Source organism: Pungitius pungitius, chromosome 15, assembly GCF_949316345.1.
Source record: "Pungitius pungitius chromosome 15, fPunPun2.1, whole genome shotgun sequence".
NCBI lineage: Eukaryota > Metazoa > Chordata > Actinopteri > Perciformes > Gasterosteidae > Pungitius > Pungitius pungitius.
The window spans coordinates 1,754,731-1,776,328 of NC_084914.1; the positions used below are offsets into that span (position 1 = coordinate 1,754,731).

The following is a 21,598-nucleotide window of genomic DNA, read 5'->3' on the forward strand; positions in this document are numbered from 1 at the left end:
CAGTTTGACCAACAAACAGTTGAGTTCTGATTAGATCTTCTCCATCGACCCTCTGATGAGGTCAAAGGTCAAACCGGGTGAGTGTGACGATACTCCACTAGTACAAGTATGCGTATATGTGTACTATATACACATTTATATATGTAGTAAAGTTAAAAATAAGTAAGGTTTTGATTGATCAGTAAAATAATGTACTACATGCACCTCAGATGAAGTACAATATAAAGTACTACATGCACCTCAGATGAAGTACAATATAAAGTACTACATGCACCTCAGATAAAGTACAACATAAAGTACTACGTGTACCTCTCAGATGAAGTACAATATAAAGTACTACGTGTACCTCTCAGATGAAGTACAATATAAAGTACTTCTAGATGCTGTGTTCAGAAGTTTTGTGGATTTTACTAATAAAACACTTTAGTTTGTGATGTGAAGTTTTTATTTGTTATAAAGTACAATGTTTATTAATCATCTCAGAATCTTCTGCGTCGTGCTCACTGATCACAAGCACTGTGTCCATCTTCATCATCATCCTCCTCTTCATCATCATCCAGTGGAAATCTAAATCTAAAATTCTTTTGATCAGTGAAGTTGAACCTCCTCCTCCTCCTCCTCCTCCTCCTCTTCCTACTCCTCCTCTTCCTACTCCTCCTCTTCCTCCTCCTGCTGCTGCTCCTATTCTGAATCCTTCCTATTAATACCCTCCTCCTTGTCCGCCTCCACCTCTGTAGCCCCCCCCTCCCCTGTACCCTCCTCCAGCTCCACCATAGCCTCCTCCCCCTCTATAGCCCCCTCCTCCTCTATATCCTCCTCCCCCCCCTCCGTATCCTCCCCCTCCGTATCCTCCCCCCCCTCTGTATCCCCCTCCTCTGTATCCCCCTCCTCCTCTGTATCCCCCTCCTCCTCTGTAGCCGCTTCCTCCTCCTCCTCCTCCATCAAAGCGCGCCATCTTTGGAGGTCGAGGGCCGTCTCCCATTCTGCAGAGAAGAAGAACGTCAGGATGTCCCTCATTCAATGTGTCCCCCTTAGCGTCTCTTCCTCAGTGTCCTTCAGGGTGTCCTCATAGTACCTCTGGTTGCTGCTCATCATGTTGAGTCCAGCAGCTGAAGGTCTGGATGTGAGTCTGATGATGTTGAGGAGCTGCTGGTTCTTCTGGTCCATCTGCCTGATGTGTTCAGGGTCTTTGGTGACCTCCACCACCAGCGCCTCCAGACCGGCCCTCAGGGCAGCGATGCCCGCCGCCACGTGGTGAGGAATCCTGAGCTTGATCCTGGACACATTATTCTGAAAGGTCAGCGCCCACTTCCTGTAGCCCACTAAAGTAACCAACTCCCCCCTCACCAGTCGTCGAGCTCCACCACGTCTCCGTTGGAGCTGATCTTCTTGCAGGCGAACAGCAGCAGTTGCAGAGGGCTGACCAGAGTCATTCCTTTAGCCGAGACGGCCCGCGTTCTGATCTGCAATCAGCCAGAAGTCAGTTAACTAGTGTCACGACTAAGCTGAGTTCATGAAAGCTGCAGAGGGCGCCGTACCTTCTCGCTGAAGACGAAGAAGGGGGAGGGGTAGGTGACGTCGTGGCTGCTGAAGGGGCAGTTGACGGAGGACTTGTGGATGAGGGCGTTCCTCCCCTCGGTGGTGAGGATCTTCCTCTTCTCCTTGTGGAAGCACACGTTGGGGTACGAGCCGAAGGTCAGCAGGGACACCACCACGTCCAGCTGGTTGTCGGGTCCCACCGTGTTGAAGGTCTGCGTCGCGAGGCACTCTGAGGGGGGAGGGGTCAACAGGTGAAGAGGCGGAGGGGCATAACGGGCAGATCTTTCTCCGCGGTGCGTTCAGGTACCTTCTGGGAATCCGGAGTTGACCAAGATCTCCTTGAGTTGGACTTTGGCCTCCCAGGTCATCCTGAGCGTGGACATGTTGAGCCGCTTGTGTTCACAGAAGCGGAGCTCCGCCTCCTCGCCGCCCATCCTGAGTCAGAGACACGGCGACACATTCATGGTCCCCTCAGGATAAACCCAACCGCCCACACACACACACACACACACACACACACACACACACACACACACACACACACACACACACCTGACGTCGTCCCAGGCCTGGAAGACGGACAGCAGGGCCACGTGGTCCGAGAAGCGGCTGCCGGAGAAGTTCCGGTGGACGAAGCCGAGGCGCCGGCCCTCGCTGATGAAGGGCTCCTGGAAGCAGGTCGCAGCCGAGATGGTGCACATGGCGTCTCCGACACTGTGGGGGGGGCGCAGCGTTACTACGTCATTAGGGTGGCACAGCGTACTTTGTCACTGGGGGGGCAGAGGAAGAAGCTGACCTGAAGATGCAGCCCATGATCATCATCTTGCCGAGGCGAGGCTCGATGGGAAGCCGGGCCAGAACCCGACCCAGAGGGGTGAGCTCATCGTTGGAGTCCAGCGCGTCCAGCTCTGAGGGAGAGACGTCCAGAGTCCATCATTTATGGATTATCCATCAGAAGCGTCCGGCTGGGGGGCCTCCTACCTTTCAGCGTGTGCTCCGCCTCGATCACGGCGTCCAGCGGCGGCGGCTCGATGGCCTTCGACAGGAAGTGGCCGATGGCGCCGAGTCGCAGCAGCTTGATGCTCAGAGCCACCTCGTGAAGAGGAGTCCTGAAGATCTCTGGGGTCATGTGGGTCTCCAGCCTGCAGGGAGAGGGAGGGAGGGAGAGGGGGTGTGAGGAGCGGTGAGGAGGAGCAGGAGGAGCAGGAGGTGCTATGGAGGAGGTCCTGCCTGTCAAAGCGGGCCCTGCTGCACAGGTGGAAGCAGAACCCGGCTCGCACTCTGCCGGCTCGGCCTTTCCTCTGCTCCAGGTTGGTCTTTGAGGCCCACACGGTGGCGTAGTTCGTCATGTTGTTATGAGACGTGAAGAGCTTCACCTTCTGCCTGGGGGGGACACAAGGACGTCCTCTTAGACCAGGGACAAGCGGTCTAACTGGGACACGGAGGACACGGTGCTCTGCGGGAGCCTTACTTGCAGGAGTCGATGACGTAGACCACGTCGTTGATGGTGATGCTGGTCTCTGCGATGTTGGTGGACAGAATCACCTGCAGATGAAACGTCTCCATCAGGCTCACGTGCGCTTCGAGAACAGAACCAACAACAGATTGTCGGTTTGAATCCCACTTTGAACACAGAACACAGGCTTCAGGCTCCGACCTTCCGCATGTTGTCAGGAACCGGTTCAAAGACCCTCCTCTGCTCCTCCCGGGGGATCTGAGAGTGGAGCGGCATGATCCGGTACCGGCTACTTCCTGGAAACAAGACGCATCTCAGGGGTACGTGTGGTACTTTCTACTGTACTACACCTCATTGGTACATGTAGTTCTACACCTGGAGGAGCTGGAGCCTACCAAAGTGCGGGTTGGTCTCCAGGTGCCTCTGCATGGAGCAGATGAGGTTCCAGCCGGGCAGGAACACGAGCACGGCTCCGGCCACCTGCAGCGTCTCGATGTACCTCAGCAGAGCCTCCACCAGCTCGAAGGACGTCTCCTTCTCGCTGATCTGGGCCATCGAGCGCTTGGTCTCCGGCGAGTAGTCAGACCCACAGATCACGTTGCAGTTGGTCTGCACACAACGGGACAAAGACAACATCTGGATGGTGCTCTCATCTTTTGGTCCTCACTGAGCTGCAGGCAGAGAGACCCCATGGTGCCTTACGTCCTCGTCTCCTCCGTCCTCCTCTTTGTCTTTCTTCTTGCGGTCCAGCGGCGGAGGAACAAAGTTGGTCATCTGAATGCAATCCTCCAGGAAATACTCTGTGTAAACACATGGTTTACACCATTTACTTCAGACAGTGAATCCTGAATAATATTTTAGTGTTCTGAGGACGGGAACTTTTCTTTGTGAAGGTCCGAGGTACCTTGGACAGGGAAGGTGCGTCCGAACACCTCGATGACGGGCGCGTTGAAGAAGTACTCCCTGAACATGCTGGTGTCGATGGTGGCCGACATGAGCAGGATGCGGACCTGCGGGTAGGCCTGGACCACGTCTCTGAGGACCACCATCAGGAAGTCCGTCTGCACGGTCACACACGGGGGGGGGTCAGACAGGAAGGGAGCCTCACCAGGAGCCCCCTGGGACACATGGACTCACGTTGATGTCTCTCTCGTGGATCTCGTCCACGATCACGTGACTGATCCCTCGGATTCCCGCCTCCAGCTTGCGCAGCAGAACCCCTGAAACACGGAGACGCTCTCATCAACACGGGCCCACGCCGGGAGAGAGACGGAGGAGACGTCCGTCCACCTACCCACGGTGCAGAAGAGGAGGCTGGCGTGCGGCCGCGGGAGGACGGACTCGAAGCGGACGCTGTAGCCGCAGCTCTTGCCCACGTCCTCCGCTCGCTCGTAGGCGACCCGCTCAGCCACCGACACGGCGCTGATCCTCCGGGGCTGAGGACGAGAAGAGGGCCGGGTCTTCTAGTGATGTCACTGCTTCTTCGTTCCCGACGTGTTTCTGTCCCTGCACCAATAGCTCCTCCCCCTTCAACGCCCTCGTCCCTATCGTGTTAAAACCAAACCCTGAAGCTCTGTGATTGGACGCCAGGCGTTGTTACCTGGGTGACCACGATGTTGCAGTCGCACGCCCTCCCGGCTTTGATGAAGTGGTCCAGGATGTACTGAGGGACCTGGGTAGTTTTGCCGCAGCCCGTCGCCCCTCTGATGATCACCACGGGGTTGTCCTCCACGGCGGCCATGATCTCCTCCTCAAACTGTTTGACAGGCAGCTGGATGCGCTCCGACAGGATCTGAAACCCCGGGAGGAATGTTCTTCTTCTGCACTCTGTATCTGCTGAATGAAACCGGTAGAAGAAGAAGAAGGAGGAACCCGGCTGACCTTCTGCAGGTGGTCGTCATGTTCCAGCTGGTACATCAGCTCCTCCTGCAGGTCGCCGCTGATCTGCTCCGGAGTGCACTGGGTACAAATGAAACAAGGCGCCATCACCTCCGAGCAGCCGATGGGAGGCAGTGACCCTGAGCATCGTCTCACAGGCACAGGACCCTCCGCTGGTCCAACTCCACTGGTGCCAATAACGTTTTAGCAATAAATTAAAAAGATATCAAAAACATCCTGAGACACCGGCAGGGATTCATGGGGCTTCTGCAGCAGGTAACAAGCCTCGCCACGACTCCATTACTCCTCTACGACTCCTCCATTACTCCTCTACGACTCCTCCATTACTCCTCTACGACTCCTCCATTACTCCACTACGACTCCTCCATTACTCCACTACGACTCCTCCATTACTCCACTACGACTCCTCCATTACTCCACTACGACTCCTCCATTACTCCTCTACGACTCCTCCATTACTCCTCTACGACTCCTCCATTACTCCTCTACGACTCCTCCATTACTCCTCTACGACTCCTCCATTACTCCTCTACGACTCCTCCATTACTCCACTACGACTCCTCCATTACTCCACTACGACTCCTCCATTACTCCACTACGACTCCTCCATTACTCCACTACGACTCCTCCATTACTCCACTACGACTCCTCCATTACTCCACTACGACTCCTCCATTACTCCACGACTCCCACGGCGAGGACTCACGAAGGCCAGCGGTCCCTCGTCGATGTTACTGCTGGTCCAGGGGTTCCAGTTGACCTGCGGGGGCGACCAGGGGACGACCCCCGCTCCGCTCTGACGCTGGGACGGCTCAAACGTGGCCAACTTCCCCTGAATCAGGGACACCGAGTCGGAGGGGTCCGCCGGCTGGACGGGACCAGAAGAACCGGGTTAGAAGCTCTAACTCTGCGCTAAAAGGGCTCAACCACATGACATCAACACCAAGGTCATCCATTCATAGACGGAAAAGAGGGGAGAATGGGCCCAAATCACAGCAGAGCATGGGGGGGGGGGGTTACGTATCGATCAGTGGACCTGCTGATCGGGGGTCAGATCCGGGGACTCACCGGGGGGGGGAGGTGGACTCCGAGCTGCAGGACGACGTTGGCCAGCTGCTGCTGCAGGTCCGGAGACACGTTGACCTCGAAGGCCTCCAGCTGGGGGGGGAAACGCAGGACATCACCAGTCAGTCCACACAAAGGAGGCCCGGGAGGAGCGCTTTGATCAGGTGACTCACGGCCTCTCCCTCCTTCTTCTTGGTGACCCCGGAGAAGGCCTCCAGGACCCCCAGGTGGAAGAGCTGCCGGACCAGAGACAGGGCGCACGACTGGGCCGCCAGCTTCTTGTTGGAGCCGTGCTCTCGCGCCGTGATCCCTGCGGGCACAAAGCACGGTGACCTTTGACCTTCTGATGGAAAAGCATCAGCATTTAGGATTAGAGATGTGTTTCTCGCTGTAGTGTTTAATTCAATGAATAAGAAATACTACCTCTGAGATGTAGTACATTAAAAAGTACACCATGAAGTACTATGTGCTTCCTCACAGCTGTATTGTGTGTGTGTGTGTGTGTGTGTGTGTGTGTGTGTGGTGCAGAGGAGAAGCGTCTTACTTCTTCCCAGCTGTCTGACAAACAGCTGCATCTCCGCGATGAAGCTCCTGCAGACACCAAACAAAGAAAGCCACACCTTCACTTCCTGTTCGGCCCTTCCAGAATAAAGCGATGAGGAGGGAGCGGTGGACTCACCCTCGGGAGGAGGAAGAGCTGTATGTTTTTCTGCCGGACTTGTCGGGAGTCGAGCAGCGAGCTGTCGGCCCTGCGGCGACACCAAGAGATCAGAACCGAGTGCGCGGACCCACGGGACCGCCTTAGTGCCCCTAAGCGCCGTCCCGTGTCTGCTGTTCAGGGCGCTTCTGATTTCTTGGCGTCGCCTCTAATTTCCCGCAGCGACATCCAATCACAAGCTTGGAGACACATCGATATCTTTGATGAAAGTCTGAATACGTGATTTAAAGCACATTTTAGACGGCGGACTCCTTGAATCCAGCTGAATGATCAGATTTATATTTATGTACTATGTCACTGATTAACGGGATTAAGGCTCAGCTCCGTGGACCAATCAGCCAGTGAGACCTCTCTGGTGTGGTGGACACACTCCGGAGGTCTCTGAGTTTACAGCAGTCCAGCAGAAAAACATACCGGGTCATCCCGACCCGCCATTCAGAGCCACTCACTACTCCACACAGCAACGCGTAGACACATCCGGGGAGGACAACCGATGAAATACGACGCTGATGAAGAGGAGACAGAGGTACAAGAAGAAGAAGAGAAGAAGGCTTCTCCAGACCTTCATCAGCCTGAGACATGCTGAGCCAATGACTTGTCTTTCTGGACTGTAAAGAGGACCTCTTAGAAACCAACATCCAACCTAGAGATGAATATTCCAAAACAATAGATGTACGGATCCCATCCCGCCTCCTGCTCTCTGGTCCAGACCTGTTGTGGTCCGGTCCCACTTGGCTGTATTTGTACTCTGCGCTGGTCTTCTCCTTCTGGAAGAACTGGTTCAGACGGGCCTTGGCGTTCTCCAGGGTCCAGTTGCCATGGAGACTAGCATTCAGGTCCACCTCCTCCGACTCCAGAGTCTGCAGCGAGGAGACAGATTTTGTGTTGAAATATATATATAAAAAACTAACAGATGCAACCAGATGTTTCACAATAAAGAACATCTGGTAGACTAAAGAACCAGAGGAGACTCCTCTTCGTTTTGTACCGCTTGCGCTTCCTGTTCGTCCCTCTTGACGTAGTACTCCTTCAGGTTGGCTCCTCGCTCCCATTCTGCTCCTCCTCCTCCTCCTCCTCCTCCTCCCCACCCAGAGTTCCGTCCTCCCGAGTAGCCGAGTCCAGTCACTCCTGGTATCGGCCCGCTGCAGTCGGCCTCTTCAAAAACAAGCAAACTGCATGTTTCATACTTTCTACTTGTCTCCGGACCAGTGAACTCAAGGAAGTGATGGCTCATGTGTAATCCGTAAAATGTAGTTTCGGTGATAAACTTAAATAAATCCAGATGTTATCACATGATCATGAAATAGATGTTAGATATTAATAATGTGTTATCTTCCCAAAACAAGCTATAAGGTCATTATTATTCAGCATTAAACCTAATAACGGCCATAAAACACATTGTTACCTTTCTCAGTCTTCAACACGAGGTGGGGTGGCAGCGGGCCGCTGGAGGGGAGGCTTCCAAAGCCAACTCCTCCACCACCACCTCCTCCTCCTGCTGCTGCTGCTGCTCCTGCTGCTCCATCATCATGGGGTTGATCTCCACCCGAAGCGCTCACCTGTAGAAACAAGACTCCGAATTGAGTCGGATTCCAAACCCTTTAAACGTCTAAAGGTCTGAAAAACACGCCGTCTCTCAGATTAAAGAGGCACTCATTCAGACACGACGTCATCTTTCCCAGGACATAACGGCGCCTTGCTGACCAGAGCCGGGACCTCGGCGGCGTTCATCTCCCCGATGCGGACCAGGTAGTTGACGAAGTCTCTGGCGGCGTTGGTCTGGGCGTCCTTCTTGTTGGTGGAGTTTCCCATCCCCATGTAGTTGTAGCTGTCCACGCGGACCTGAGGGCAGTCCAGGGGTTAGAAAGGGACAGCGGAGACGGGAGGACTCCTCCTTCCAAAGACTCACCTCGCACATGAACTTCTGCCGGTTCTTGTTCCCCGCGGCGCGGATGTCGTAGCTGGGAGTCAGCTTCTTTTTTCCACACCAGGCATACAGGAAGTTCTTGATGTCGGCCATGTTGGCCTGGGGGGGTGTTGGACCTGCTGACAAATATCTGATTAAAAAGTTGACCAAAATAGGTATTTTTCTTCCTACCACAAAAAGGTCTTTGGAGAATGTCACAGCCAAACCGGCTCAAAAGCATCCCGTTATCTGCGTTGCTAAGCTACAGAACGCACGTCGTTCTATTAGAGGGAGTAATTAGTATTAACAGCCTTTAAAAGCAACACAAAGCTTTGAATCACCAACATTACTGTAGTCGCCAGACTTCACTTATAAAACAGCACATTTAGTGCTTAGCGAACCTTAAACGCACCCGTCTTTCATGACGTCACTTAATATTAAGTTATGATTAACTAAACGTTCCTTGGGATTCGGGATAGAAACGATGGCCGAACGATGGGATTTCAGCATAGAATGTGGAAGAATGTGAAACTTGCTGAAGACAATATGGCGAGACGGGTAAACATGAAATATCTCATTAGTTCGATGAAATAACGGATGCTAGCTGCTAGCATCACACCGATGAACTGTTAGCTTCACCGACTCACCCGCTCACCCGGCGCTAGCTTCCTGCTGGCTAGAGGTCCGTCGTTCCGATAAATGAGTACAAATCCTTGTCAAAGTGTTACCGGTCTCTGTATTACTTACTTACGGTCACGGAGGCTAAGCTAACGGCGGCTACCAAACACCGGCTCGCAGCGGGAGTCGTCGCCTGAGTTGTCGCCCCGTTGGTCGGCCGTTTCCACGGTGGCGCCGCCTGTCGGAGCGGAGGAGAACTGCAATGAAAGCACTTAAAAGACACAAAACACAGCTATCATATGTAGAATACATTAAATAATATACATAAAATAAATTCAATTGATTAATTAAATATGAATGATAAATGAGTACATGTACACAAGTACTGAACTGAATTTGGAGGTACCTGTACTTAGTATTAGTAGTATTAACTACTAATAACTCTCTTCCTCTACATTTATCTGAAAGTGTTACTTTACAAATTGAGATTATTATTATTAATAATAAATAATACTATAAAATGATTACATGTAGTTAAATATTAAACTACCTAAGTTATTCAAATTAACTTTAAAGTGAGTACTTTTTGTGTATTTAGACAATTATCTTTTTGTACTTGTGTCAGATTTGAAAATCCAGGACATTAACAACCCTACAGAGTAGTATTAAGCTGTGGTATTATGTCATACTTTGATTTGAGATACTGTTTAAAATACTGCAAGTAATCTGTCTGTCAGTGTCAGATAGATTAAATCTAGCATTGTTGCAGTAAATAAGTACAACATACATAGTACAAGTACTCGGTTAGTGGAGCTGGAAAGTGAAGTCAGTGTTGAGAAATGCAGCCAGGTATTGTGTGTCTTTGTGTGTTCAGGGTGTGGCGTTGGTACGGCAACGAGGAACAAGCCAGACATGTGCGTGCGTGCGTGTGTGTGTGTGTGTGTGTGTGTGTGCGTGTGAGACACAGTAATAAGGCCCTGCAGCAGCGTATTTGTGCAGCTCTGCGGTATGGAAAGTGTGTAACCAGGTATTGCGTTGGGTGTGTGTGATGGATCATGGTGTGAGTGTGTGTGTGTTTTCAAGGTGTGTCTGGCTGAACCTCAGGACACAGTTTACAGTTTACAGTGATTTCATGCGTAACCTTCGATGACAGAGTGAGGCTTTGGGCCACAGAGGAGTCTTAATGAGATGAATGCATGAAGGACTTTGTGTCTCGGGACACGACAGAAGGTTTTATTGTGGAGGGAACAGGACATCTCCTTGTGACTGGTCCTCTTCCTTCAATCCGTCCTTCATGTTCTGCTCACGTTTCATTGGCTGAATGTTCGTCCTCCTCCACGCTGAACCGTCTGAATCAGAGAATATCAACTAGAGATTCGTGTTAGTGGGACAGAGCGGCCTTCTCTTCCACTTCTGTCTCTGTGTCAGAAAAATGTAAATATGGAGGACAAGACCCAGAACAACACACGCACACAGTCATTTCCTGTGTGTGTGTCACATGTGAGTCAGTGTGTGTCTGTGTGAGCAGCGTGTTGGAACCTGCCGGCTGCAGATAAAAGACGACGCTGAGAGCAGAAGTCTAAAGTCTGAGTTTGATTCTCTCCTGAGGATTCACCCCACGATGAAGAGCAGCTGGATCACCCTCGCTGTGCTGGTGTGTGCCCTGAAGGCCTCCGCACACTACTGTGAGTACCTGCTTTAGTACTACTGACCACCTCCGCACACTACTGTGAGTACCTGCTTTAGTACTACTGACCACCTCCGCACACTACTGTGAGTACCTGCTTTAGTACTACTGACCACCTCCGCACACTACTGTGAGTACCTGCTTTAGTACTACTGACCACCTCCGCACACTACTGTGAGTACCTGCTTTAGTACTACTGACCACCTCCGCACACTACTGTGAGTACCTGCTTTAGTACTACTGACCACCTCTAGACTACTGTGAGTACTTGCTTTAGTACTACTGACCACCTCTAGACTACTGTGAGTACTTGCTTTAGTACTACTGACCACCTCTAGACTACTGTGAGTACTTGCTTTAGTACTACTGACCACCTCCGCACACTACTGTGAGTACTTGCTTTAGTACTACTGGCCACCGCTAAACTACTGTGAGTACCTGCCTTAGTACTACTGACCACCTCTAGACTACTGTGAGTACCTGCCTTAGTACTACTGACCACCTCTAGACTACTGTGAGTACCTGCTTTAGTACTACTGACCACCGCTTGACTACTGTGAGTACCTGCTTTAGTACTACTGACCACCGCTTGACTACTGTGAGTACCTGCTTTAGTACTACTGACCACCGCTTGACTACTGTGAGTACTTGCTTTAGAACTTTTCAATCCTCTGAGTTGCGTTCTTGCTTTAGTAGTAGCTTTAGTAGTACTAAAGGAAGTACTGACAGTAGTCTAGAGGTAGTCAGTAGTACGAGTTTTCCCCCTGAACCCTGGTTCCTGGTTCCTGGTTCTTGGTTCTGTCAGCAGTGACAGCAGCAGCCTGAGGAGCTCCTGAGTGTGAGATGATCCCTCAGACGAGGCGTTGGCCGGTTGTGGGTGTGACACCGTGATGATTTGTCTTGCTTCGGGCTACGAGGTGCAGCTCTAGTTCAGGATCTCTGAGCTCGGCTCTGAAGACATTTGTGAATCTTCACGCTGGTCTGCTTCCTTCTGACTTCTTCTGATTCTGGCTGACACCAACACTGGAAAAACGGTTTTATTAAAATAGAATAGTTTATTTTAATGAAATGTTCTGATCTCATTTCAGTTCTTTACATTACATCACATGTTTTTTAGCTGAGGCTTTTATCCAAAGCGACTTACAATAAGTGCATTTCAACCATAAGGAAACAAACTCTGAAGAACAAGAAAGTACAATTTCATCAAATAAGCCGATGTACAACTAGTTATATATAAGATCCATTATAAGTCCAGTTTAAGGTCTACAGTGTGTGAGTGTTTTAGTGGAGGTTTATTCTGAAGAGGTGTGTCTTTAGTCTGAAGAGGTGAAGGCTCTCTGTGGTCCTGATGTCATCACAGAGCTCCTTCCACCATTTAGAAGCATTTAGCATTTAGAAGAGTCGAGATCTAGTCCAGTGTTTTGCTCTCAGTGAGGGAGGAACAAGCAGCTTGATGTTGGGATGGAGGGTTTCACCATGTCCTGAATGGAGACTGGACCTCATCCATTCACAGCATGCTACGTGAGCACCGATGCTTTGAACTGGATGAGGCAGCCACTGGTAACCAGTGAAGAGAGGAGTGGAGTAGTGTTGGAGAATTTAGGAAGGTTGAAGACTAGTTGAGCCGCTGCATTCTGGATGAGCTGCAGAGGTGGAATGGAGCAGGGAGACCTGCCAGGAGAGATGTCAGTCAGACAGGCTGAGATCCGTGTGAGGGAAGAAGAGAATTAGTTGCGTGTCAATCGGCATGGCTGTGGTAGGAGAAACCATGTGAGCGAATGACGGAGCCGAAGAGTTGGTGTAGATAGAGAAGAGGAGGGGACCCAGGACGGAGCCCTGGGGAACTCCAGTAGTAAGAGGACAAGGTTCCGACACAGAACCTCTCCAGGTGACCCGGTAGGTGCAGCCATCAAGGTAGGATGAGAGAAGAGAGAGAGCGGAGCATTACACACCAAGTTCACCAAGGGAGTAAATAAGGATCTGTTGGTTACATTTTCACAAAGCTAACCTTCTGTGACAACAAGCAACGGACTAAACGATGGCCCCTCTTCTCCTCCTGCAGCGACGTGGCGCTGCGACTGCAATGGCCGATCTCAGTACTGCCTCCGGGACGCCGGGGGGCTGCACTGCGTCGACTGCCAGGGAAACACCGCGGGGCGCCACTGCGAGCGCTGCAAGGACGGCTTCAACCTGGTGGGGGCGACGCAGAGCTGCACGCCCTGCCGCTGCAACCCCACAGGCGAGGAGACACTTCAATTAACACGTTCACCAAAGGTGTGAAGGGAGGAAGTAATCGCTGACCTTTCTTTGCCCTTCAGGCTCTGTTGGCGTCACGTGTGACAGCAGGGGGCGCTGCAGCTGCAAAGATGGAGTTACTGGAGACAAATGTGACCGCTGTCCGGACGGACCGTTCGGACCAAACGGGTGCTCGCAAAGGTTAAGAAACCTGCCAAGATGATCCCACATTTACTTCAGTCTGTTTAATTTATGACACTCCTTTCAGTGCCTAAACTTAAGATTCAAACCTAATCAATTAGTCACTTCTGGTCTGACTTCCTGTTTGCTGTGACTTTTAGACGTCAGCCCAGAGAGGATCCTGGCAGTCAGATGTGTTTCTGTTATGGTCATAGCAGCAAATGTTCTCCACAATCCGGTTACTCCATCCACAGCATCACCTCCAACTTTGCCAAAGGTATCGTTCACCTTTCACAATAAAAGCCCTGCCTGCCGATCTCATCGGTTAACAGTGGATTCTGTGTTAGATTTCAAAATAAAAGCTTCGGAGAACACTGGTTGTAACGGACTGTGTGCTCAGGTCCGGACGGTTGGTGGGCGGCGACAGCGATGGGCGTTACCCCCAACGACGTACACTTCCGCTGGTCACCGAAGCACTATGACCTGGAGGTGATCTCCAAAAACAGCCTGCCTGTTTACCTGTACGCCCCAAGTGAGAAAAAACTCCGCCCCCTTGATGACTTTCATTTCTTTAATCCTGATGTGAAAGTCTACTTTTCTCACCAGTTTTTTCTCCCTTCTTTCCTTTCCTTGTGTCTCCTCCTTACCTCTTCCAATATGTCCTTCTTTGTTTTCCTTTTTTGACTTCCTTTCCTCCTTATCTCCTCCTACCACGTATCCTTATTTCAATAAAACTTCTCTACCTCCTCTTGAACCTTTGCTTCCCTCACTTATATTCTTCCTCATTCTATTTTCATGTCTACTTGTCCTTCTTTCCTATCCTTTCCCTTAGTAAAAACTCTCTTCTTTCCTTTACCTCCTTAAAATGTCTTTCGTCCTTTCCACCACATCTTCTGTTCTCTTTACTCCTTTTCCTTCTTCCCTTTGTCTTCCTTACATCCTCCTTTGTACCCTTCCACTCCTTCCTTGCCTCTTCTCCTGACTCCCCACATCGCTCTGTCCCTCGTCTCCTCCTTCCTCACCAGGTGTTTTCTCTCCCCTTCACAGCTCCCTACCTGGGGAATCAGTTGCTGAGCTACGGTCAGAACTTCTCTTTCTCGCTGCGTCTGGACCGTGGCGTACGGCACCCGTCCACCAGTGACGTGGTGCTGGAGGGCGGCGGCCTCCGGGTGGCGGCCTCGCTGGGCGACCTGCGGTCGATTGTCCCATGTGGCCAGAAAATAAACTACACCTTCAGGTAAGAAACATCACTGCCGGCGCCAAAAACCCCACCCGCCTGGTGCTCCAATCTGGTTAAATCCAACGCCCACACATGGCTCAGCTGGCTCAGCTGGGCCTTTCTTTCTTGTTGCAACTGAAATGTTTTTGTTTTTCACTCGGGGAGACATTCCTGAAGGATCCTAATGAGGTTATCGGAGCAAGTAGAGACTTACTCCTCCAACAGAAACACAGTGTTTCATCCATGAAACTATCATGTCAAAATGAAATAACATAACAGCAGAAGCCTCTTAAACAACACTCAGCAGAAGCCTCTTGGAGGGCAAAGGGGCTTCCTCCGGAGGCTGGAGAGAACTTCTAAAAAGCCTTTTTATCCTCACCTTTTCCATTTTTAGGACTGCACACTTCATGCGATTAGATTTTTAAACATTTTTGCATTGAACTACCAATGCGGGATTATCATTAGACTTCTAATATGGAGCACATCAGATTACTGTTTTGTGGAAATCTGATGGTGTTGAATAGGCAAAAGAACCAGCCATGACAGAACAAATTAAACTTCTTACATAAAAGACCTTTCATTGTAGTACTTACAGTGTCCACGCTTGGTATTAGCTCCACATGCTTTTACTCTGAAGGCTCAGTGTTTCAGAGGTTTTCAGGCCTCCAGCTGAGCTCATCACTGGTGCTGAAGGTAAACCCTTCCTTGTGTCTGATGAACAGACTGGATGAGCAGCCCGGCAGCAGGTGGAAGCCTCAGCTATCGGCCTATCAGTTCCAGACGCTTCTCCAGAACCTCACGGCTGTCAAGATCCGGGCCACGTTCGGCGAAAACGGTGCGCTTCTTCTTTTTTTTCTCTTCCTTTTACTCACAAAACGTTCTGCTCTCAGCACTCGCAGTTTCAGCTGCCACTTCCACAGCTTTCCAAAACAAGACTCCACTCCCCTCTGGATGTGGGATAAATGCGAGAGCATCTTCATGTTCATTGACCTGTTGTGTTTTCTCAGGACGCGGATACCTCGCCAACGTGCGGCTGGTGACGGCGCTGCGAGCCAATGGCGCCCCGGCCCGCTGGGTTCAGACCTGCAGCTGCCCGCTGGGTTACGATGGCGAGTTCTGCGAGCGGTGCTCATCCGGCTTCAGGCGCAGGATCCCCGCTGAGGGGGCCTTCAGCCCCTGCGAGCCCTGCAGCTGCAGAGGAGGCGGCTGCGACCCGCAGACGGGGGACTGTTACTCCGCCGATGAGACGCCCGGAGAGACCAGCTGCCTGGAGGGCTTCTACCGCGACCCCTGGCAGCCTCGTGCCTGTGTGAGGTGTCCCTGTATGGAAGGAGTGTCCTGCTCGCGGCCTGCCGATTCACTGGTGCCCCAGTGTGACCGCTGTCCTACCGGAACCACAGGTTGGTCCATGCCACACTCAATGATGTCCCAGGATGCCCCCACATCCTTCTTGAGTCTTGTGTTCCATCAAGTCCTTTTGAAGTCGGGTTGCTGCACACATAATAAAAACGAAACATCTGTAAAACATGCCCTCAGGTCCTCGCTGCAACGTCTGCATTGAGGGTTTTTACGGCGGCCCTCCACGAGGTGACGTGGTGCAGCAGATCTGCCGGCCCTGCCGGTGTAACGGACACATCGACGTTGGCGTGGCGGGAAGCTGCGACCGCATCAGCGGCGAATGTCTGAAGTGTTTGAACAACACGACAGGATCCAGCTGCGAGGACTGCGTGCCCGGCTTCTACCACCAACGAGCCACCGACGCCTGCAAACGTAACACCTAACTTAACAATCAAGCAAATAATGAATCATTATTTTGTGTCACGTAAATATCGCTGTGGAAACAGTTTGGCATCTTTGAGATCTAAAGGCAAAGCATATGTTTCTGATTTGAGATGAATTTGTTGATATAATGTATTGAGGGGAGGAACCTAAGTTGTTCCCTCTCTGGTTTTCGTGGGCCAGCGTGTGACTGCGACCCCCAGGGCTCCGAGTCCAGACAGTGTGACGACTCGGGTCGCTGTCGCTGCAGAACCGGCTACGAGGGTCTGAGGTGCCTGAAGGCCGACTGCCCCGCCTGTTTCAGCCCCATCAGGACGAAGGTAACGGGTTCACCGGTCAGATCAGTTTGTGGGAGGGACTCACAAGATTAAGAAAATAATGCAGGGGATGATTTGTATGCTCAAATAATGTATTTCTGTGAGAAGATCATTTGAATTATAACAGAAGTTGAAATATCTTAAGGGTCAGACGGTGATGCAAAAGATTCATTGATCGTCTGACTATGTGGTCATAAACTTTGGTTTTGGTGTGGTAACCCTGTTAGTAGCGGACCACCCGCTGTCCTCACATCACACTCAAGGCGCCGGGATGGAAATCCGGTGAAACAAACTGGTCTGAACAAGTCGCTTGAACTTGTTCCAGATGGAGACATACCCCGGCAAGCTGAAGGAGCTGGAGCTCCTGTTGTCAGACAAGGACGCCGGGGGTTTGAATCCGGCCAGCAGGGATCAGATGGAGGCAACACTGAGGGCCATTGAGGAGCTGGTGGACGACTTGCAGTATGACACAGAGTTGCTGGAAGGTGAGAGGCTCGTTCGCTCTATTTTAGGCCCATCACTCACTTGGTGCACAATGACAAATGCATGGCGGGTCCCACAGGACTGGAGAAGAACCTGCAGAGCCGCCTGTCGTCCATCAGCCGAAGTCAGCTGGCTGAGGGCCGGCTCCTCCAAAACATCGGTGACACGGCCGACAAGGTCAAACGACAGCAGCGGACGTACAAGACAAAGGTGGAGGAGATTCGGAGTCTCATGGAGGACATGAAACGCAAACTGGACAAAGCCAAGGCTGACCTCAGATCAGCTGTAAGTGAGCATGTCCCATCAGGAGTTTGAAGGAGAATAAATGTGTTTTTCTACTAATAAACATACCGTCCCGTTGGATTTCAATCTTCAGTTACTGACAAAGACTTCTGATGAATCAGAACAAGTAGGAATTTCATTGGGTTGAACAAGATCAATATAAAACAAAGTGGTTCAGGTAGTAACTAGAAGGGTGTGGTGAAGAACTGTTGTGATGAGGAGGAAGGTCTTGATGACGATGGTACTCTTAAACAGCCCCTCGGTCTCTTCCTTTCTCTCAGGAGATTCCTCAGGGAGATGCTTTACAGGGGTCCGACATCTTCTCGTCTCTGAAGGAGACGGCCGTCAGTCTGGCTGACAAGTGAGTCCGTCGTGTTGTTTTCATGGGGAATTGATTGTGAAAGTCTACCCCAGCCTTCATCACGTCCTGTCCTAACCCACAGACATACGGCGACGGCAGATGAGGTCCAGCGAAGCGCCAACGAAGCTCTGAGCAACTCGGAGAAGAGTCTGGCTCTCGTTCGCACCCTCATGAACAAAGAGAACAAGGTCAAGGAGCTGATCGGAGATCTCCAAACTATGTGAGTCTAAGCTCCTCCACTTAAGAGTTTCTAACAGGGGGTGTTGTGGCACTACTAGTCCAAGGGATCACCCCGCTGAGCCAATGGATTCCTCATACCCAGGTACGATAAGACCTCGGCACAAGTGAAGGGTCTGGAGAACCAGGCAACCCGGCTTAGTGGCGAGGCCGCGGACGAGAGCAACATGGCGGACGGCATGCTGAAGGAGATCGCCAACATGGAACGAAACCTCCCGTCTCCCCTGAATGTGAGACCAAGATGTCCACATTAGACACCAACGAGTCCTCCAGATTTCAGGAGTCACTCAAGGGTCATATTGTGATCTCCCATGCACAGGGGCAGGCGGACAACATGGTGACCAGGTTGAATGACCTGAAGCCGACGGTGGACGCGGATATCTCCGACCTGGAGGCGCTGCAGGACGATGTGCAGCGCAACAAGGACCTCACCGAGCAACTGCTGACAGAGGGCAAGGACGCCCAGCAGGTACTGAAGCATCATGGGAAGGATTAAATATCCAAAGGGGCTGGGGGGGAACTAATTAGTTGAGTTAAGTTGTTTTTTGTCTTTGGAGACTTTCAACAACCTTCTGGACAGAGTCAATGTGGCCAAGGCCGACACAGAGGAGGCTCTGAGACGCATCAATGGCAACACCAAGGAGCTGGACAACGCCCTGAGCAACCTGAGAGGTAAACAGACAGGTAGAGAAAGATAGAGAGAGAGAGACAGGCAGAGAGGCAGACAGTCTTGTAGACGTACAGGCAAGGAGAAAGAAAAACCGACAGGCGTAAAGACAGGCTGCTTGCTCTATTAACTCTTTCTCCTCGTCTTCCTCTGTAGGCTTCGGCCAGCAGATTGAGGACAGCAGAGCTCTGGCCGACACTGCCATCCAGCGTCTCCCTGGCATCAACGCCACTGTCCAGCAGGCCATCCGCAACAATGCAGACACAGACGCCGTCCTGCAGGACGTCTCCAAAGACTTTGACGAGGCTTCCGGAACCATCGGCGCGCTGAAGGACCTGGTGAACGGTCTGGAGGTAAAAACCTACCAAATACCAACACACAGGTAGACGGACAGCGAAGACACAGACAGACAAACTCTGGCTCCGTCTAATCTAAATCAGACCAATTATCGATCCCGTTACTCGGAGGGGGCAACGTTACCTGCTTTTAAATGTGCAGTTCAAAGACTGTTAACCTCCTCGTAGGTTCAGTCTCTCTAAATCTAAATACTCCACGCTGGTGTTTGATATAGTTCTTTTCTGGCACCACTCTACTGTGGATACGTTTTTCTTCTTTCTTATCCGTTTTTGGAAAGTTTTGTTGAGATGGAATGCTGGTATTGAATACGCTAAATCAGTGGTCCACATCCATATTTTTTGCCATGCGCAGACTACCCGGTCCGTCCACAACGACTACTATAACCCCCGAGTTATATTGTTGTCTTTATTTGCCACACCTTCTTTTCTCTTAAGGGAACATTTGGATCTTTACCTCCCCTCGCTGGTCTGCTGGATGAAGCCACCAAACTAAACGAGGACTCTCAAGACCTGAAGAAGAAGGCCTCAAACACTGCAGGATTGCTAGGATCAGAGCTGAGAGAAGCCAGGTTGCTTGAGGCCGACGCCCGGGAGGTACGTTTTTACACTATAAATTATACCCTGAGATGGAAAATTAGTTAGACTCAGGATTGACCCATACCTTATATGGGGCCATCATTGGGTTGTATAGGAGTGACCCATACCTTATATGAAGCCATCATTGGGTTGTATAGGAGTGACCCATACCTTATATGGAGCCATCATTGGGTTGTATAGAAGTGACCCATACCTTATATAGGGCCATCATTGGGTTGTATAGGATTTACCCATACTTAAATGGGGCTATCATTGGGTTGTATAGGAGTGATCCATACCTTATATGGGGCCATCATTGGGTTGTATAGGAGTGACCCATACCTTATATGGAGCCATCATTGGGTTGTATAGGATTCAAGGAGAGGTTGCACTTGGCTAATCTGTGTGCTGGCTCCATACTCTTTTCTGACTTGGTAGCTCTTTTTGCAAGAATAAAACGTGTTAAATTATTAAGTTTTCACAATCTTTATTTCTATGATCTACGCCAGGAGCCAGGGGGGGGGGGGGCACTTTGTAGTGCAGGAAGCACATATGTATATATATAATAACTATAATAGACAAAAAATACTTAGTATTGCTTTAGGCCAGAAAGAAGCAGCTGGAACTCCACTGCCAATGGGTGGCTGGTATCTGAAAGAAGTCAAGGGTTTCTTTACCCTGAAAACGGTAATTTAATGTCATACCTGCCACTTTGCGTAAGACCCTGACAACACAACGGAGCCAACCAACTAGTAAAAGGAAAAAAAGTCTGAACAGATTGGACAAAGCAGGAGTAAATCAGAACTTGATCGCCACGTGAATGTTTCACTCTGCAGGCGGCCGTTGAAGCAACCGAAGCTTTGAACAACACCATCAGGACCCGAGCTTCCGTAGAAAAAACCCTGGGCGACATTGGCCGTCTGCTTGCCAACTTCAGTGAGTTCAGCCTCTCTCTCCTCTCTCTTGAGCCTTGATCCCTGAGCGCAGATATTTACCCTTTCTCCTCCTCTTCGTCCTTAGACCAGGCCGGAGCTGTGGACGAGACGCAGCTGGCGCGCCTGGAGAAGTCTGTGGCTGACGCTCGAAGCAACGTGGACAGCCGCCTGGGTCCCCGGCTAAGGGACATGGAGGAGCAGGAGGAGGCCCAGCGCCGCCGGCTGAGCGGCATCAACCTGGACATTGACATGATACTGGTGGACATTAAAAACTTGGAGGACATCCTGAATGCGGTCCCCAAGGGCTGCTTCAACAGCCCCCCCATCGAAGAGGCCTGAGGACCCTCAGACCACCTGGAGCTTTCTACTTTTATCACACAGTGTTTGTCCTGCTGCTAAACGCGCTAATTAACAATAGTATTAGTACAATGTTATGTGAAAAATACCGCAAAGGGACATTAAAACATCTTTATTTATAACCATTTATGAGGAATTTAGCCTGAGTCTTTAGCTTTTGTGATTGCAACAAACGCTGGATCCTATATTTCCCACAATGCAATTTGGTATCATGGCTTAGCGGAGCAAAATGTTGAGCAAAAGAAATACGTAATGTTGGATATCTCTGCTAATTCATGCACACAACTTCTAATGTATGTAAACATGTTCTATTTATAGGTGTACAAAAGGTGCATTTCCTGAATCTTTTCACATATTTTTTACTTCTGTTGTCATTGAAATCAACCGAAATGTGTTTATGTATTTAAACTACTTAAAAATAAAACCTGCTGCACTATTTTCTGATTTCTGTGTCCGTGGTCTCGTCTTTCATTGCTTTGATTGAAATATTTGATGTTTCAATGCATAAATTAATGCGGACATACATTTAGTATATTTATACAATAACCTTTTATAATAACAAGGGTTTATCTACAGTTGACTGATTTGGGAATCGTGATATTTTAATACATACACTGTGCTAGTGCTACATAGCTAGCATACACTCTGCTAGTGCTACATAGCTAGCATATACTGTACTGGTGCTACATAGCTAGCATACACTGCACTAGTGCTACATAGCTAGCA

General features: G+C 50.6%; 2 protein-coding genes across 6 annotated transcripts; one reads left to right on the forward strand and one right to left on the reverse strand.

The window, feature by feature from the left end:
- Positions 1–632: 632 nt before the first annotated feature.
- Positions 633–9,413, reverse strand: dhx9 (DEAH (Asp-Glu-Ala-His) box helicase 9). Of its 5 annotated transcripts, none has more exons than XM_037457889.2 (28): positions 9,231–9,413; positions 8,587–8,720; positions 8,382–8,519; positions 8,083–8,236; positions 7,666–7,832; positions 7,389–7,537; positions 6,504–6,550; positions 6,133–6,269; positions 5,963–6,052; positions 5,601–5,762; positions 4,877–4,954; positions 4,596–4,787; positions 4,290–4,431; positions 4,133–4,215; positions 3,900–4,056; positions 3,698–3,795; positions 3,391–3,604; positions 3,197–3,291; positions 3,011–3,084; positions 2,770–2,922; positions 2,521–2,681; positions 2,336–2,447; positions 2,092–2,253; positions 1,847–1,974; positions 1,539–1,768; positions 1,348–1,463; positions 1,076–1,276; positions 633–983 (listed from the first exon to the last, which is right to left on the reverse strand). In XM_037457889.2, the coding sequence occupies exons 2-28, from the start codon at positions 8,695–8,697 to the stop codon at positions 701–703; spliced, it is 3,834 nt and encodes a 1,277-aa protein (XP_037313786.2). In that variant the 5' UTR covers positions 8,698–8,720; positions 9,231–9,413; the 3' UTR covers positions 633–700. The 5 variants fall into 5 exon arrangements, with proteins under 5 accessions (XP_037313786.2, XP_062413489.1, XP_062413490.1 ...); XM_062557505.1 differs by having other exon boundaries at positions 8,587–8,723; XM_062557506.1 differs by having other exon boundaries at positions 8,587–8,734.
- A 931-nt stretch (positions 9,414–10,344) lies between these two features.
- On the forward strand, positions 10,345–21,316 carry lamc2 (laminin, gamma 2). Its single transcript, XM_062557968.1, has 21 exons — positions 10,345–10,886; positions 12,951–13,127; positions 13,207–13,324; positions 13,465–13,580; positions 13,704–13,835; positions 14,351–14,540; positions 15,245–15,357; positions 15,530–15,922; positions 16,059–16,292; positions 16,485–16,621; positions 16,944–17,103; positions 17,181–17,386; positions 17,665–17,744; positions 17,827–17,964; positions 18,067–18,211; positions 18,301–18,450; positions 18,539–18,653; positions 18,805–19,001; positions 19,440–19,598; positions 20,417–20,516; positions 20,601–21,316. Exons 1-21 carry the CDS (start codon positions 10,823–10,825, stop codon positions 20,852–20,854), a joined length of 3,378 nt encoding a protein of 1,125 aa, XP_062413952.1. The 5' UTR covers positions 10,345–10,822; the 3' UTR covers positions 20,855–21,316.
- Positions 21,317–21,598: the final 282 nt, after the last annotated feature.